This window comes from Protopterus annectens, chromosome 8.part0, assembly GCF_019279795.1.
Source record: "Protopterus annectens isolate FY-2018-M chromosome 8.part0, PAN1.0, whole genome shotgun sequence".
NCBI lineage: Eukaryota > Metazoa > Chordata > Ceratodontiformes > Protopteridae > Protopterus > Protopterus annectens.
Window position 1 is genome coordinate 669,870,553 of NC_056741.1, and position 20,209 is coordinate 669,890,761.

The following is a 20,209-nucleotide window of genomic DNA, read 5'->3' on the forward strand; positions in this document are numbered from 1 at the left end:
TGCATAGCTCCTTTGTCGATAAATTGATGCCACTGAATTTCCATGCTACTTGTTGATTCCCTGGTAACAACTGACCCAGGAGGACTGAAGTTATTGAGAACTTTGATGTTTTATCCATCAAGACTGAAGTTAGTTATGTCACCAGTTGGAAGTATTTTCATCATTTTCATTTTGAGGTACAGGCTCATCTTGAGGTTGTGTTCCTTCAAGCTTGATATCAAATATCACAGGTCATTTTCACTGCCTTTCAAGATTGTCGTGTCATTCGCATAACAGACTGTTGATAATTCTGTCACCAATTTTCACTTCACACTTGCTTTCATATAGCCACGATTCCCTGATGATTTGCTCTGCATACAAATTAAACAGATAAGGAAAAAGGAGACATCCTCAGCACACACCTTTGTTGACTTTAATCAATTCTTTCTCCTTTTTCAGTTCTAACTGTTGCTTCTTCATAACAATATAGAATGCACATGAGAACAATTATGTGCTGTGGTACAGGCATCCTTTTCAAAGTTGACCACAAGGCTTAATGAACTACACAATCAAATGCCTTTTTGTAATCAATAAAAAAGATGTATATGTTCTTCTATTATTTGTCTTTCTCTTGGATCAGTCTTACAATTGTGAGGATATCTCATGTTCTTTTTCCCTTTCAGAATCCAGCTTGCACATCTGAGAGTTCCTGTTCCAGATAAGGTTGCAGTCTCCATTGTATGATTTTGAGTATAATTTTGCTAGCGTGTAAGATGAGGGTGATTGTACGGTAATTGGAACAATCAGTAAGATCACTGTTCTTCAGTATTGGGAGAAATATGGCCTTTTGCCAGTCTTTTGACCATAATGATGACTTCCAGATTTGTTGGTACAGTGTTGTTAAAATCAGTAGCTTCATTTCAACACTTCAGTATTTCTATTGGAATTCCATCAGAAAATGGGGCTTTGTTTTTTGGTAAAGTTTTTAGTGCTGCTTCAACCTCATCCTGCATCACTATTGGTTTCTATTCATATGTTGCAGCCTGGACATGCTTTTGAATCAATTGATCTTTTTGATATAAGGACTCTGTATTCTTGCCACCTACAATTGATTTCCTAGGTATCATTCAGCATAGCACCTTGGGCATCTTTCAGAATATGAATTCTGTGTTGGAATTTTTGCCTGAGTTCATGCAGCTTTAGAAAGGCCAATCTTGTTTATCCCGGAGTATTTTCTTCTAATTCTGTATGCATGTCATTGCAATATTTTTCTTTATCTTGCCTTGCAGCTCATTGGAAAGAGTTGTCGATCTCCTTAACAGTTTGCTTTTCTCCTTTCGCTTTGGCCTCTCTACATTTTAAAGCAATCTCTAGTGTTGCACTGGATATCCATTTCTGTTTGGTTTTGTTGCATGCTTCAGATACATTCTTCTTCATGTTTTCCCACAATTCCTCTGAATACTTTTCACTGGTGTGCCTGTTCAAGATGGCAAAATGATTGTCTTAGTAATCTTTGAATTTAATTGCTAAGTCAGAAATGTCATACCTTGGAACATAAGAAAGACACTGGTGCCTTCTCAGCTTGACCTTGACTTTACAAATAAGAAGTTGGTGGTCTGTGCCACAATCGGCTCGGCATTTCGTTTTAGCTGACATGATTGAATTTTTTCAACACCAATTGCTGCAAAAATAGTCTATTTGATTTCTGTGCAGTCCACTAGAAGAAGTCCAAGTGTATAATCTTCATTTATGCTGCTGGAAAAGGGTGTTTGAAATGAACAGGTTGTTGGTTTTGCAGAAATCAATGAAACGTTGTCCTGCATCATTTTTAATTCAAGCAACATACCTTTCCAGCCACTGGGGAATCGTTTTCATAATTACCAGCATATCCTGTTTGCATGTACAATTAATTTCTGCTTGAACTTGTTAATAGAATTGATCAAGATATTTTCCCTGTGCATTTATGTTGGTGCATACATCTGAATAATGGTTGTGCTGACAGGTTTTCTATGAATCATACTGAGATTAAGCTATTGCTGACTGTTTTATATTTTGACACTGCATTGTTAGTTTCTTATTGATTATGAATGCAACTCCATTTTTTTCTATATTTGAAGTTCCCTGAAAGGTATATCATAGGTTCAGTGGTTCATAGGAGATTACTAATCTAATGGCTTAAGAGCCCTTACAAGTCTGGGTAACATAAGCCAATTTTCCCCAATACATGTCCCCTAGGGGCAAGAAGGTGGCATGGATTTGTGCCTATGCCTTGAGTATATTACAAAGTGCCCCATCCATAAGAGACATAGGCATTACCCCAGGTGTGAAATTGTGATTCCCATCTATTGATCCAAACTGAATTTGAAGAGGGCCAGTAAAAGGCTCTGCTTAATGTGAATAGGAAGCCTCTTCCAAAGAAGGGCTAATCTCTGAGACACATATGTCTCTCCAGCGTGTTTTGTTTGAGTCGCTGACTAAGTTTAGATCCCTAGATTGGGTGACCATTGTATTGTTTGACTTGCAGATGTGTAGCAGCCCCATCAGGGCTGGATTTGTGAGTGCCTTGTAGGTCAAGAATAGGTCACCCCTTAATAGTCAATAGGAGACAATAGTAAACACGGAGCAATGGGATAGGGCTTTTAGTGTATCCTCATATGACATGTTTACATCATGTATTTTCTTTGTGAGGAGCCTCTGAGTTCACTCCAGCTGCTGCATGTGCCTAGTCAAGTACATGCCAAATGGCACACTGTACCCAATTATTGGTCTAATGAGGACTAAGTACAGTGGGGCTATAATTTCCTTGGATCTGGATGCCATATATTTACTTAAGAGTTGTGCCACATAGAAGGACTTCCTCACTACTGTGGACACATGGCAGTCAACGTTCAGGCTATCATCTATCTGTATACCTAGATCTCTCACCTCTGAGTCTAATTTAGGAATGTACTATTGATGTTGTAATTTGCAGGGGTATTTGACTTTCCTAGGGGTATGATAATGCATTTTTGTTTTGCATTTCATTTTTAGGCCATGGTACTGGAGCCAATCATTTGTCTGATCTAGACCATCCTGAAGGATATCACCAATGGGGGATTCAGAGATTGTCTCCAGCTTGCCCTCATCCACAAAAATGTCATCCAGAGGCCTTCTACAGTAACCTTGACTTCAGAGAAGTATATTCTGAACAGGAGTGGTCCCAGTATTGGTCCCAGCATTGAGCCTTGTGGCACATCAACAGTAACTGGCCTCTTGCTGAATTTGGAGTCACCCAATTAAACCACGTGCCCTGTCCATTAGCCAGCTGGCTATCCGTCTGATTGAAGATGCCTCATGCCAGTCTATTTCAACTCACTAACACCTAGTGCGTCAGTGTTCATTCATTTTATTTCATTCTTTTCAACTTCCAGTTTTCCTTGCTTCATATTTCTCACATTCCATGTACCTAAAATTAAAATATCATTAAAGCTTCTGACCCTTGGTTTGTGTATGCAAACATAAACAACTGAAGGTCCCAAAGGCTTTACTCCAACCACATCCTCAAACAGCAGTACACTGCTTTGATGGGTCATTGCCACTTTGCCAGTGGCTTGTTAAGTGCCTTCTGACATGCATATTTCATCTCCCAGCACTATATCATATCTCATTTTATTGTGACTATCAAAATAATTTTCATGGCATAAAATAGAAGTAGATTGCCAGACTTTTCTTCTGCACAAATATTGCTGCTGCTGCATAGGTGATTTGTCATAGTGTGGCATCTCAGCTAAGACCTTTCTATCATGGGAGACCCTGCCAATAGATAATTCTACAGACAGCATAGCCCACAGCTTCACTGATGTACACAAGCTTTTGTGGCATGGTAAGCTGATAAACCATGCAAGACTGCCATCACATACACCACTAAAGATACACATATTCTTCAATCCAGCTAATGCCTGGTGTACTGACCATAGGCTTCAGGGTTGTGCCCAAAATATGTAGTGTGGTTCTATTCAGCAAGCAAGACTTACTCACTTCATACTGCATCATAGACAATCCCCTTAAAATTGACTCGGACATCTGGGATTTGGGTACCTTCATCAACAGTGAACTATCTGCCACTAACTACAGTTGTTTCCTAAGTATATCTTCCTTTCAGCATATACCTTTCTAAGAATCTCATCCATATGCTCATTTTGTCATACATGTCCTGAACATAAAGCATTTCTTAAATAGACTTGAACCTTTTCATTCCTCCATGGTGAAAAATCCAAAAAACCACAGAGGCAAGAGCTATCAAGAAGGGCTGTCAATCAGGCAACCATTATGACTAGTTGTAGCCTTGTTATCATATCAGGTACAATGACATTTAAATAGCCTAACCACATATTCTAAGCAGGGTATGAGCTGTCCACATTACTGTAGGGGCCCGCAATGCCTTTCTCATGTGAGTGCACAATCATGAGCACTTGCAATTGATGGCTGTCACCTTACAGTGGTTTGGCTGACTGAAAGCTTGATTCCAGAATGACTAAAAAAGGCTGCTCCATCTCTAGGAGATTGGGGTAGTATGCATACTGCTTCATCCCACTCTCCACTAAGGACAGCCACACTCATTCCCCCAGCCACCCCACCCTGCCAGCTCCATTAAGTGCATGAGATGCCAGTTAAGCCTGGGTTGTCTGGAATGTATTCACTGATTTATCGTTCTATACTCCTGGAGCTGGTTAAAACGACTGATTTAAATGCACTAAGTTGCACTGATAGGTTAAAAGCCATCTTTTATAATCTGTCTCATACAAGTTCCCTCATGTTAATCTGTGTTTAGCTTTCTGAGTCATGAAAAACCCAACCATGACTGACCTTCTATACTTACGCAAAACAAGAAGCACTGGAATCCACAAATTATGGAATATCTATATATATATCAAGCAATGAAGCACACTGGTCACATTCAAAACTGCTCTAGGGTATGTAGCATTTCACTTGTTGTCAGGGGAATCTAACTCATTTAATTGTCCTGGGCCTTAACTAGCTAGACTTCTCAATGGTCTTCTGGATCCCATGGATGATGTATACTCATGATACTCATGAACTAAAGATATTGCAAGCAGAAGCTCTGTTATAAAAAGGAAGTCTGGCCCAAAATACACATGCTGGTGGTTGTTTAACAATCTGCAGTCCATCAGATAGGTAGGGAATACAAATATGACAGTATGTCAAGACATTCCTCTTATCGTGTTCTATATAAATCTTATAAACAGAGACTTTCATAATACCAGTAAATGCAAAAGTAAGAAAAACAAGTACCGTGAACAGGAAGATACAGCATTTTTGATGGACTTAAACATTAATAGTACTACAACAAAAAAGAACCAACCTCCCATTGCCAGTTATATCATAAGAAAGAAAAATAATTGAGTCATGTAGTCTTCACTTACGGACATTGCTCTATGAATATTTAATACAGTTTGATGAATAACATTCAATAAATTAGATATGTTTATTCAACTTACCAGAAAAGCAGAGGGTGAAAAGTAAAACTCTGACTGTCATGCTGAGAAGTGAGCCCACAGTTCACAATGCAGTCTGAAAATAATTCTTATTGCTGTAATATTAAAGAACAGAAAGTACAGATGTTATACCACTTGCTTTTACTTAGCAAGCATATCACACACAGAATACGTGGAACTAGGATTTGTAAAAGAACCTCAATTAAACGGTTTACTTATTAAGAATTTGTTGAGATTTATTTGTGAAAAAGCATTTAATATAAGTGTTAACTTTGTTGTTGTTTTTGTCTACTTATTTAGTTCTGAACACTTGAATACAAGGATATTAATTATCTTACTTACTTCTCTTACTTATGCATATATGCAAGGCCACTGTAGGATTTGAACCAGACTGACTACTATCTCCTTACTTCATCCATCATGTTACACCATCCACTTATCCACTTAAATCTTTTCCCCACACAGTACCTTAGTAACCCTAGGCCTAGCCCTAACTCTGTCCTGAACCCTAATGCTAAGCCTAACCTATCCCTTACCCTAACACTAAACAAGACACAGACACCTTACACTAACCCTGTCCCTGACCCTTACCCTTACTGTGATGCTAATATTACCACGCACTCACACACACACACACACACACACACACACACACACACACACACACACACACACACACACACATGCACACTCACACACACATACACACACACACACACACACACACACACACACACACACACACATAAAGTTATACTTGGGATACTGACAAAACTTTGCAGTGCTAAGCATTTATGCATTTTGAGACACTTGCGAGCTCAGAATTGTTCCTTTCTGTAGATCAAACATCCATCAACAGGAAGCATAGATAGATAGATAGACACAGACAGATAGATAGATAGATAGATAGATAGATAGATAGATAGATAGATAGATAGATAGACTGATAGATTATGGAGGAAGAAGAAAAAAGTGTCTTTTTTTTTCAACTTCTACAATTCAGCTTATCATATACTGTACATTGCTCTTCTACTCACGTAAAACTGACAGTGGCAGGAATTCAGCATTTTGCATTTTTCATCATTGATATGTGCTTCTTAACAAGATTAAGTATTTTGGAATGTGGATTGGAAAATCTTCTACTATTGCAGCTAAGGATATGTGGTAAGAGACTAAATAAAAGGTAATACAAAAACTGAGAACCTGGAAGCTCTTGTTTATGGTTATGGATAGTAAGGTACAAGCAGTGAAAATGTTTTTAGTCCCTTTAATTTTATATGCAGGTCAAACACATTTTTATCAACCCATTGTGGGCAATAATTAATAAAGGGTTGAAGAAATGTATCTGAGAAAAAAGTATAGGGCACGAGTTAACTAAGAAAAGTCCATCCTCCCAATAAAACAAGGCAGTTTAGAAGTACCTGATTTAAAAGGATATTGTAAAACTGCACAGTTAAAGCTTATACACAAAACACAAGGAAAAGGTTATAATTCAAAGTAGAGAAGGATGATGATAAAGCAGATGGGAAGTGCAAGAAATAAGGAGTGAGTGGGATTCTGGATGCAGATTCTTAAGGAGAATAATAACAGCCATACAGAATATTATATTCGTAAAGTTTTTAAAAGTATTCTAAGAACTAAACCAACACGGGAGTAGAGAAAGGAGATTTCACCCAAAGGGATGACTGCAAGGAGGGATACAGAAAACAGGCAAGAGGGGTTGGGAATTTACTGGAAAAAATTGCAAAAGAACCAAGGTATTGAAAGTAAATAACTACAGAGGGAAAGGTAATACAGTGGGATGGTGCTAAGAAGAAGTTTGGACTGCAGTTTAGGGATTGCCTTCCCTACCAGGGATTGATATTAGAGTACAGGCAAAAAGAAAGTGAAAGACCTCCTCTGGTAGACTTTTTAGTCAAATCTAGAACAGAAGATGCTGTTAAAAAGGAGATAATTTGTAGGGCATAAAAAACTATAAGAATCAATCAGATGAGGTTGGAAGAGATTGGTAAGACAGAATGGAAAAGTAATTTACAAGGAAATAATGGCAGGACATCTGCATGGCTCCCAAACATGCAACAAATTCCGTACAGTTTAGGACTTCTGCTTGGAAGTGTTTACATAGGTACTTTTATACCCTAAGTATACTTCAAAGAAAATTTCCTTGTGTAGATAGCAAATGCTGGAAGTGTTTTGGGGAAGAAAGAAATAACTGGGAGCATGTTTTTTGTGAGTGTATTTAGTTGGCAGATTTTAAAAATTAAAATACAATCTGAGAACCCTTGTGAAAATAAACAAATAACCAGCAAACGGAAGGACAACCACTTCTACCCAAGTAAAGTGATAACAATCACAAAACAGATCCTGTATACCACAGATGTAATTTTATTGAATGTTGAATGCTTTCACCCTAAAATCATTTGGACTTCCTCAGAACAAATTACTGACTCATAATACATTACTTTTATATAAAACTGTCACATGACCAATTATTAAATAATATTTAATTAAACAATTAAGAAATGTAAAAAGCTCTATGCTAAAACCATAGTAAAAAACAACCTATTTGGTGTACAATAAAAAAACAAGCTCTGTCTATATTCATATGTAACCTTTCATCAAAGGAATTAAAAAAAAAACAGTAAAATGTAAAATTATAGTTTAACTCATCTGAGTTTGAGAACACTGCCAATTTAAACAGCATCATTTAAACCCAGGTATGTACTGGTATTTAATCTTAGCTGCCACAGCAATTCTCTGTATTCAGGTCTTAATTCCCAGGTTTCTTCCCTGGGGTTCACTTTCACTTTTTCCAAAAAAAAAAAAAATCATAATTAGTATTACTGTTACATTCCAGTTTATGCTTATTGCTGGTATTCCATTTAATAACATCATGACAATGCTCATAGATCCATTTCATAAGTAAATGCACAGTCTTGCCAACATAATAAGCATGACAGGAATCACAGAAAGCCAAGTAAACAACACCTCACCTATTACAATCATAGTGACCACTAATGTTAAACTCAGAGTTATTGGATCTTAGCAGTGTTCTCAAACTCAGATCAGCTAAACTATAATTTTAAGATTTAATATTTTTAAATTCCTTTGATGACAGGTTACATATGAATAGAGATAGATCTTGTTTTTATTGTACAACAAATAGGTGGTTTTAACACAGGGCTTTTTTACATTTCTTAATTGTTTAATTGAACATTATTTAAATACTGGATATGATGGTTTTGTGTAAAAGTAATGTATTGTGTGCCAGTAATTTATTCTGATGAAGTCCGATTTATTTTAGGATGAAAGTGCTCAACATTCAATAAAATTACATCTTTGGTACACAGGATCTGTTTTGTGATTTTATCAGCTCTATTGGGGTGTAATTTGTTGCCCTCGCATTTGGTTACAGATTTTAAAAATTCCCAGCAGAGTATGCTGTCAAAAATATTGGGGGACCAAATGACCATAACTAAGGAAATAATTCTTTTGAGCTGGGACAAGGATTTAAATAGCTTAGACAAAGTAAGGCCTTATCAGGTTTAATTCTGCTGGCTGCCAAAAAAACAATTATTAGAAAATGGAAATCAAAGTCTAAACCGACTGTACTTGAAGTCCTGAATTTTGTAAAAGAGATAACGGGAACAGGGATATTTAGAAAAAGGATAAAGCAAATTACATAAAAAGTAAATGGAATTTGTGGGAACAATACATGCAGAATAATGTTCAGCAGGAGGAGTGAGATTTAAGGGAAGGCAAGAACTGAACAATCTGTGTAATGCTGGACTAAGGGACAGTTGTTATAAAGAAAGAAAACTTATTCACTGTATAATGTGTGTAAATGGAAAAAAATATTATTATGGCTTGTTTTCTTTTCTATTAATGTATGTGTAACTATGCCTTATATAATAATTTAATAAAAGTGTTTAAAAAAATTTGACAGATGCACAGTGTCTGGATGTGGTACACATACATAACAAATACATTGTAGCTTATATGATTTCATCACCTGCTTCATTTTTATTTTATAAATTCAATGCATATTATATTGCAGTATACACATCTGTATTTTGCTGCTTGTTGCAATGAAACCATATCATCTGGGTCAGAAATGTTACTGGGCCCATCACAATGTGCCAAGTATGAAATCCCCATTCGTGCCCTAACCCTAAACTCCCTTCTCTAAATCTCTCCAGCTATTCCCTAACCCTAAACTCCTCTCCCACTTTCTAACTTTAACATCCCACTCCCTAATCCTAACCCCCCCCATTCCCTAAACCTAAATCCTTGTCTTGTTCACAGACCAGTTTAAAATCCCACCTTCTTCCTTCCTGCCCTCCTTAAGGCTGCTGCACTTAACTCACTCAACCTCAAATAAACCATTTGAGTAAGGTGTATCAGCTGCTTGCGAAACTCATATTTGAGTTTGAGAGCATACAGCAGCCTCTATGAACTATAAGTTATTCAGGTCTCTAGCTTTGATACATTAATCTTTGAGCATTTGACACTCAAGGGCTTGTAGTCTAACCATTTATTTTAGTTACATATTCACTTACTTTATACTTGAATGTCAATGAATTAGATAGCATATTACTATTCACCCTATTAGTAATTCATTCATTCATTCATTATTGAATATAATATGCCTTTTAGAATGTATTTATCTAAACATATCACGCAACTTGAGAGACCTCAAAGATTCACAATTAAAAAGATTGGTGGCCTCAAAAAGCTGACTTATCAGGAAAGACTGGCAGCTCCTTCTCTGTACTCAGTCTCTTACAGACTTCTCTATGTCTAGCCTTTTGTGCCATGAGAGATCCAACATTATTTGATCTCCTATTCCTTCAGCGAATTAATAGTACATCAAATACTTGGTTAAAGGAACTAAACCTTCTTCAGCAAATAAATAAGACTCATTGCAATGATAGATTAATATCCCAACATATCCCTCACATCTGGAACAAACTTCCACTATATGTCAAGCAGAGTGGCAACCTTGCCACCTTCAAGATAAACCTAGATAATTGGGTGGGCAGCATTAGATTCTTTCAGGGTATATCTTATCTTACCCTGCTTGAGGTTAAGGGGAAATTTTGAATAGAGTTTTTGGCTAAGTTTGAAATGGTCAGCAGACCAATTGCCTAATACTTACTTAAATATGGACCTGTGAACCTACAATTAATAATCCAGGAACCTGTGGAGAATGGTCCTAACAAAGCCTGTTCTGGACCTGGAAAGTGAATCCAGTTTATAGTGCTTTGTAAAGTATGTAGAGAGGACCAAGTTGTTGCCTTTAAAATGCTTCTAGAGTTCACCCCTTTCCAAAGAAGCCAAAGCCCTAGTGGAATGGGCTGTAACCCTTTCTGGGAGTGGCTTATTATAGTGAGAATAACAAAAAGAATACTATGAGACAAACATATAGAAATAGTCTGATTTAACACTGGTTGTCCTTTCCTATTTCCTTCATAGGAAACAAACAGCTAATCAGCTTTCCTGAAGAACTGAGTTTTGTCTAGAGTATGAAGAACTTTTTCGCTCTTGTTTTGAGGTTCAGGAAAAAGGGCAGGAAAATAAATAGATTGTCTTGGATAAACTCTAACACCACTTTAGAAATAAAAGAGAGGTGAATTCTAAGAGAAACCCTATTCTCGTGAAAAATGAGGAAGAGCTGACTCACCATAAGAGCTCGTAAGTCAGATATTCACATAGCTTAAGTCAAATAAATTAGTAAAACAGTCTTCCATGGTAAAAACATTAATTCCGCCTGATGAGCTGGTTCAAATGAAAAAAAAAGAGTAATCCTTGAAGCACAAAATTAAGATTCCCAAGAAGTATCCACCTGTTTGTCAGGTGGCTGGATATGTAAAACACCTTTCACTTATGGATAATTATAAAGGGGGATCTAAGGGCAGACAAGCAGAGATGCCCAACAAATGAACCTTGATAAAGGAAAAACAAAGGCCTGAGGTTAGTAATTTGTACAAATAATCAAGAACCAGAGGCAGACAGAAGTTAAGAGGGTCCTGGATCTTTGAATGGTACCAACTAGAAAATCACTCTCACAACTAGTAAATGTTTTTCACTTACACAAATATGATTTCCTAGTAGCAGGTTTTTAGCCTCCAAGATTACCTGCTGCACATCCTCAGAAAAAAAGGTGCCTAAACGATATCAATATTCTATCATCTAGGCAGTCAGCTGAATACTTTTCGGGTTTGGGTATATCAAACAATCGCTGTCATGAGTGAGTAAATCTAGTCTGTGGAGAAACCTGTAGTAATTGCCCTTGGCCAGTTTCAGAAGAAGCAAAAACCACTTTTGTCTGGGCCAAAAGGGGTTCACCACCACAATCTCTGGGTAGTCCTTCTGGGTGTTTAGTAGAACTCTGAATATCAGTGGAAAGGGTCAAAAGGCATACAAAAACCTTCCTATCCATGGAAAAGAGAAGACATCAATCTTACAGGCCTTTTTTGCAAGGAATTCTGGTGCAGAATTTCTTTACTTATTTGTTCTGAGAGAAGGCAAATTGATGTATCTGAGATGTTTTCCACAGCTGGATCAAATTTTGGAAGACCCCAGGGTGAAGTTTCCATTCATAAGGGTCTGTTCTGATTCTGCTTAGTTTGTCTGCTACAATGCTTTGCTGTGACTTAATGTATGTAACTTGAAGAGTCAAACTGAGCTAAGTTGCTAACTCCCAGGATATCATAGCAAGTCTATAAATGGGGTAAGATCTGAAACCCCCTGTTTGTTTATGTACCACATCACTGTGGGATTGACTGAAGATGATTTAAGACTTTCAAAGTATTTATTACAGCTAGTATCTCCTTGACATTTATGTGGTTTTGTTTGTCTTGTTTGCTCCACATACTTTGCATTTTCACTCACTTTGAAGCTGCTCCCCATAACATGTCTGAAGTATCTGTTGTAACAGACTGAAGAGGAGGCAGCAGAGAGAATAGGAGACCTAGCGTCTGACAGAACTTCTCTTCTTACAAACCCCAAAACAGAAATCTGAAAAGATAAAGAGTGAAGGTACTGAGTCCAGACTGACCTGAGGTACCACTGAGTTTTCTCATGTGAAGTTTGGCTACTGGAATCATAAGAATTATGGAAGTCAACTAACCCAGAATTCTGAGAAATTCCCTGCAAATGTTTGTTTTTAGTGGAAAACATGGGAAGAACTTTTGGAACACCTTCACCTTGTCTTGAGGAAGAAAAGTTCTTTCCAGGTCAGAATCTCAAAGACATATCACAGAAAAAATTCTGTGATATGGAATGAGAGAAGATTTCTCTAAGTTCACTTGAAAACATAGACATAGCAGAATATTCTGACCACTTTCTAAGGACTCTTGATAGCTAGAAAGGGTCTGTAATTATGAGGCAATTAGAAAAATATGAAAAAAATGAATGTGTTGGAGTCTGCAGTAAGTAATGGCACAAGCCACTTTGTAAATATCCTTGAAGTCATAGATATCCCAAGGGTTGAGACAGATAACTGGCATTGTAAGCCAGGTACAGGAAATCTTTAAAAAAATGCTTGTGATAATAAGCATGCTTTAACTCTAGCTTTACCAAAAAGTTATTAAAGGAACCAGAAGTAACAAGGTCTGAATGGATAACATTTTGAATTTTGTAACCTTTACAAAGAGATTTAAAACATATATGTCTAGTACAGACCTCCAAGTCCCTTCTTAATTTGGTACCAGAAAAATCCTATTGAATAAAATTCTTTGCTTTTCTGGTCTGCAATAACTGGTTCCATGACTCCATAAGAAACTATTTGATCTAGAAATGTGGGAAATGGGAAAACTTGGGTTACTGGACACTGGACATGGGAGGGCTCTCTTGGAAAGAAAATAGGGACTTCCACTGCCAAGTAATCCCCTGGTGAATACTTTTCATAATGAAATTGTCTGCAACAATGTGGTGCCACATGAAAAGATGAAGACTTGTGGAGAAGTCACCAGGGAAACAGGGAGCAAGGGAGACTGAAAAGGCCAGTAGTCATTCTGAAGCTTTGGACAGTCTTGGTTTTAAGATTCTTTACCTTTCTTTTTGGAGCTTCGTTGCTTTTTTTAATCCTATTTTTAAGACACCTTGCTGCTTAAATTGCTGTTTGAAAAAGAGTGTTGAGGTGAATGGGAAATTTCTATTTGCCTTAAAAAATGAAGGCTGGAAGATTTGAATTACCCTTTGGTTCCACTTTCCCATCTCATCAAACCTTTTAAGCACTTCAGCTGTAGAAGGGCCAAACAGAACTTTCTTGTTCAGGGTGCAATTTGAAATTTCGGTTTTAACAACTTCAGGAAGATTTCGAGACCTTAACTAAGCAAATATTCTGATAACTGGCTACTGGCTCAAAAACAACTGCCCTGGAGGCAGTATCTGCAACATCATAAGGAAACTTTAAATCATGTTTAATTACATGAGGAACAGATACTAAAGACGCATTCAAAGATTTTTTTCACCTCAGGAGAGAAAATGTTGACAGTTATTCAGAGGTATAGATAGCTATTGTGGTGCTCAGTACCATCTTCCAATATGCCCCCCCCCCGCAACTTAAAGTTGAGGAGCAAAAAAAAAACTCAGTTCCCCTAATCTGGATCTGGTGCTTCTAATGAAAGGAGCAAACCAGGTTCATTTCTTCCAATCTGCAATCCATCAGGAATAAAAAACCTCCATTCCCCTAATCTGGATGTGGTGCTCTTAATGTAAGGAACAAGTCAGGTGCATCTGTTGTAGTCTACACTCCTGAAGATCAAACAGCATGCAAAAAAGATGCTCTTATTTAATTTTAAACTGATGTAAACTGCTTGCTATAAAGTAGCAAGCAGCTGCCACATTTTATGCCGCACACAGAGTATTAAAGTGCTTCAGGTCTAACAACACAGACTCCTTTCCTACAATGCAGTATCACCATTTGAATGCCAAGAATGCACTGTGCTGAAGACCATTCAGCATCTGTTGATTGTACCCCTTAGTACTTTGCACTTGCTGTTGTCCCCTTTGCCCCACCCTAGTTATGCTACTGAGTTAACTTTTACATGTTCTCAAATTTTACCCTTAGTACTTTGAACTTGTTGTTGTTGTCCCCTTTGCCCCACCCTAGTTATGCTAGTTAACTTTTACATGTTCTCAAATTTTAAAATATGAGCCTGGCAGTTTAAAATTCTGAATGTTATAGTGGCAGAAATGTACACTTTCTTCCTAATTTGCCAAACGCTTCCCCACCCTTGACATAGGAAATGGGGTTAGCATTAGTAATTTCTCTAAAAGAAGCAGATTTGAATAGGGAAATCACTCTAAGATCCACTTTAGGATTAGAAAGCAAGTGTTTGTGAGCCTGATGTACCCTGTATCAGATTTCCTAGGGGAAGTTGGTTGAATGTCAGATAAACTGCAAGTTGTGAGAAAAACATTCTCCACAGCAGATAAAAAATATGGCATGTTTGCTGGATGAGGAAAATCTAACTGTAACAAATCATAATACATTAGCTAAGCAATGTGGAATTCATTTTGATACCATTTATTTTTATTTTTATTTTATTTTATTTTATTTTACATTTGTTGACCGGGCTAGTCTAGCTGGATCAAAGTCTATTTTCAGTAGAGGCCCGGGGAGAAAAGCTCCACAGATAAAAGCAAGGTAATTGAAAAACAAGTACAATACACTTATGAGACAGGCAATGAGCAAAATACAATGATATAAGTCCAGGTATGGTTGTACAAATCTAAGAAAAAACAAATAATACCAACTATGCGTTGAATACTTTCGGACTACTTACTGAAGTTCAAATGTAATGGATACTTATAAAAACATTAATTGTAAAAAAAAATTTTTTTTTTTTTTTTTTTTTTAATTCATGTTTGAGAATGGTAGTAACAATGTAATCATTAAGTCATTATGTGAAGTCATTATGTGATCAGAGAGAAACATTACAGAGTTGATTAAAGAAATATGAAAGTAGAAAGATGAGAGTAGGTTAGTCTGGATTGGTGCAAGAGCATAGCCAGAAATTGTTTAGATGTAAAAGAAGTTGTCTTTTAAAGAGAGGAAGAGTGGGTAGAGAGGAGATGTGTGTGGGGAGGTTATTCCATATTTTACCAACTGAGTTTGAGAAAAGGCAGTTTCCTGCAGAATTTATAATTCTAATAGTGTTGACTTGTAGCTTTTCAGAGGAGCGTAGTTGTTTCAGGTTGCTGTAAGGAGTCAAGAGGTTGCTAAGGGCTGGTGTTTTTGATGGTTGATAAAGAATTTTATGTGCTATTAGAAGTTGTTGATAGATAAGCTTGTTAGGAAGTTCCAACCAGTGTAATACTTTTAGGTTTAGACAGTGGTGGGTTCTATACTTAGATGCTGTGGCAAATCGAGCTATATTGTGGTAAGATGTAGTTAGTTTCCTAAGGTTACCTTTAGAGAGATTAGTGTAAATAGGGGAAGCATACAGCAGGGTAGAGATAAGATGGGATTGTGCTAAGGTGGTCCGTGCTTTGGGTGTAAGGAAAGGTTTGATTCTATACAGTGAGCCAATCTTTTTATTCACTGCTTTTATTGTGTTATTGATGTGATAATCAAAGTTAAGATTATTATCAATAGTAACACCTAGCAGTTTTGTAGTAGAGTCAGGGGAAATGTGGGAATTATCACTTGCAGTAATAGTGAAGTTTAGTTGAGTAGATTTGTGGGTAGGTGAGAATAGTAATAGCTTAGTTTTTTTGGGGTTCAGAAGACATCTTTTTGAGAACCATTGTTCGACGGTTGAAAAGGTTGATTGGGTCAGAGACTGGAGTTCTATTTGAGAGGAAGCTGTACAAATTATAGTAGAATCGTCTGCATATTGTATGCAGGTAGTGTTTTGGATAGATGATTGGAGATCATTAATAAAGACAGAGAATAAAAGTGGGCCTAGTATAGATCCTTGGGGTACTCCTAGAGAGATGGGTAGTAGAGCGGATAGAGAATTTTTCCAGAGTACTGCTTGTTGCCGGTTTTCAAGATAGGATGAAAACCAGGTTATTGAAGAGTAATCCAGGGCAAGGGATTTAAGTATGTGTAGCAGAAGTGTATGGTTTACCATATCGAAGGCTTTTGATAGGTCTAGGAAAAGTGAAGAGGTTAGTTTGTTGTTGTTACGGTTGCAGTTGATAGTGTTGGTAAAAGAAAGTAGAGCTGTGGTAGTACTGTGTGAGGGTCTGAATCCATGTTGAGTGTTAGCTAGTAGGTTGTTATGGAGGAGATGGTTGAGTAGTTGTTTGTGTATACATTTTTCCATGATTTTGGCTAGAGGGGATAATAGTGCAATGGGGCTTAAAGTTAGAAAGGTCAGTAGATTTACCACCTTTGTGTAAGGGTATGATGTATGATATTTTCCAAATTGCTGGGAAAGTACTTTCTTTTATGGATCTGTTTATTAGGATAGAGACAGGGTAGGCAATGAGTAACCACTGAAGAACCTTTAGTACTTTAGGTAAAGTTTCAGAAAAAGAAAGGTCTTCTGGAGGAAAATCTGAAGTAACACATCTCAGTATCTGAAACTTCAGGTTGAAGGGAAAATCCTCAAGCACAATGTTTGCCCTCCAAATCCTGTCTTCTGACTGAATTTCAGAGTCAGGAAGTGAGGTAATCCTTTTCCTTTTCTTCACAGCAGAGGAAATGGGAACAGAAAAAAAAAAGCAGAAACGTACTCTGTAACAAATCCCAGCAAATCTTCGCTGTTCATAGAAACAGAAACAGGATAAGCCACAATTTTTACCTTTTCTTTTTCTGGGAGATTTCCTGGAAAAGGACTAGCCCAAAGCAAGCCACCCTCCTGGGTCTCTGGCTCCTTATCAAGGCTATTAGGTAAAACACTTTCTCCTTCCCCTCAGACCAACATAAGTGGTTCTCCTTTGCCCACAGAATGCATCCTCACTGCTACAAAGGACACATCTAGCTCCTGCTCCTTAGTGGCTGTATGTATATAACCAGAGGGACTGGAGGAAAATTATAAATGGTCTCAGAAATCAAAACTGAACACATCAGAGTCACGCATCAATGGCTGAGGCACAAGTGGAGCTGGTCTAACACCCAAAGCCTCCTAGACTACTTTCTTCTTCTTCTGCTTGCGGAAAGATGAAGGAATAACCTTAGAGATCCTTTAACTGTTCCATAGGTGCAACCATAGATGAAGCATTAAAGACAGGAAGCAGATCTTGAAGGATTCAATAAAGTTTTAAGACTGTGAAAAACAGGTTTAAGTGAGAAAGTCAAAAGCAGGTTCAAGTAAGAAAGAACACTAACAGTCTGCACGAGCACAAAGTTCAGCCATAATACGTAAAACATACAACCTTTTGGGGAAAAAATTAAGCTAATAATACTTTCACACAGTTGTTCACACAACCATTCTCCCAGAACATTCCCCTGACAAGCAGTGAAAGTCTGAGGTTTCAGATACGATACACAGCAAAGCACAACATTATTTCACAGGAGAAAAGCAACAGTTCCACAGGTCAGCAGCAAGAAAGCTCTGAGCCTTTCTCACTCTAACAGCCTTTCATATGGAACTCCTCTCAAGCTCCTGACAGAACACATGTGAGGTGCCCTTTAGTTTTGAAACGTTGGCTAGTAGCAGTGGGGTAGGACCCTTACAGCTTAGGCTACTGCAACAGTGATCTAATGTTGAATGTCTTTCAGTTTCATTATTCATATGATCACAGCTAAAGTACACAGAGTATCATCAGAAGCCCAGTATATAAATATAATATATATATATATATATATATATATATATATATATATATATATATATATATATAAAATACTATATATTTTTATATATATAATACTATATATTTATATATATATATATATATATATATATATATATATATATATATATATATATATATATATATATATATATATATATATATATATATATATATATATATATATATATATATATATCAGTGTACACTAAAAAACAAATAACTAACAATACGAAATAGACTATAAAATGTCTGGGATGGTCTTCAGCTTCCCTGCAATTCTGAATTAGATTAAAGGGTTTATCTGAGAATTAATGACTGAACAATTGAACAAATGACTGAATGACTATAGAGAGCTTAGACATAAAAAAAAAAAAAATTAGTCCAATTATGGTATGTTCATGGGCTCCCTATTGAAACGTCAACACTCAAAAAGCCAAGTGCAAAAAGAAGAGTGAATCTCGGAAATCTCTCTTATCCTTAAAACTTCTTTTGCAGAAGGAAAGCCCCCTGCACCCCCACATTCCCCAAGCTTATATACATACCATACCTCAGAGAAAGGGAATATTAGGTTCATAGGTTCATAGGTTCTTACTAGGCTATCTGCCCTAGGGCATTTATAAGCCTAGCCAGAGTGTATGTGGCTTACACCACCCCTTAGGATGAGAATACTACGCCCTTTCAGGGTTTAGTTTACTATGCCTCTGTCTAGTAGTGACAAAGAGATGACCCCGGGTAAACCTACGATCTCCCATCCACTCGCCGAGATTTCTCTTGAATAGAGTCAGTGAGGGGCTCTGCCTAACATGGACTGGGATTCTGTTCCAGAGTGTAGGGAGCCTCTGGGTTATGAATCTGTCCCTCCAGCATGTTCTGTTTATTTCTGTGTTGAGGTTTAAGTCACTTGTTCTCGTGGCTCTGATGGATTTGGATTTTCTGAGGTGGAGCATGTCCATTAATTCAGGATTGGACATGGCCTTGTACGTCAGGCACAGATCACCTCTGAGTAGGCGGTATGCGACTGAACAGAGCTGGAGTTTTTTCAGTCGGGCAGCATATGACATATGTTTAAGACCCTTAATCCTCTTGGTGAGGAACTTTTGGGGTCTTTCCAACTGCTGCAGGTGTCGGGTGAGATACATCCCAAATGGGGCATTGTACTCAATCGTTGGCCTGATAAGAGCAGAGTACAGGGCACAATGACCTCTCTTGATCTAGATGTGAAACCCTTCATGATAAGGTGGGCAATATAGAAGGTCTTCCTAACCACTTTGGCAATGTGAGTGTCAAATGAGAGGTTACTGTCAACCTGGGTCCCTAGTTCCCTGATTACCTCTTCCGTACTTAATGGATTACCGCCTATGTGGTAATTTGTCGGTACCTTGTTTTTCCCAAAGGGTATGACTATACATTTTTGGCGTTTAGCTTAAGGCCATGGCTCTGGCACCATTATCCGTTTCTATGAGGCCTCTCTGAAGGATGTTTGTGTCCGCTGGAGTATCAATTATGGCGCCCAGTTTGCAGTCATCTGTGAACTTTGTCAGCCACAATCCTCCTATGTTTACCTGTACCTCGGAAAAATAAATGCCGAACAAGAGGGGTCCCAGGACTGAGCCCTGTGGGACACCGCTTGTGACTGGCTTAGAGTCTGACATAGCTCCAGCAACTCTGACCCTGTGGGTTCTGTCCTTGAGCCAGTTTGCAACCCATCTTGTGACATATGGGTTTACATTTAAGCTGGTGAGTTTGTCTATGATGCCCGAGTGGCAAAGGCTTTGCAAGGTCAAGGTATGCTGTGTGAACTGCCTTACCCTCATCAATGGCCTTAGTGACTGTTTCAAAAAGTCGACCAAGTTCAGAAGGCAGGATCTGCCCTTGACAAAGCCAAATTGGGTAGGATCCAATGTCTGTAGGTCCCCAATGTCTTTGTTTATGAGTTCCATAATGATCCTCTCCATAGCTTTGCAGACCAGGCTCGT

At 37.7% G+C, this 20,209-nt stretch overlaps 1 protein-coding gene across 1 annotated transcript in view; it reads right to left on the minus strand.

The window, feature by feature from the left end:
* The window catches only part of LOC122808974 (immunoglobulin alpha-2 heavy chain-like), a 462,686-nt gene that overhangs the window by 427,739 nt on the left and 14,738 nt on the right, over positions 1 to 20,209 (minus strand). The window contains exon 2 of the mRNA XM_044080138.1: positions 5,478 to 5,569. Coding sequence (XP_043936073.1) covers positions 5,478 to 5,517 — 40 coding nt within the window. The 5' untranslated portion in view covers positions 5,518 to 5,569. The remainder of the gene's footprint in view (positions 1 to 5,477; positions 5,570 to 20,209) is intronic.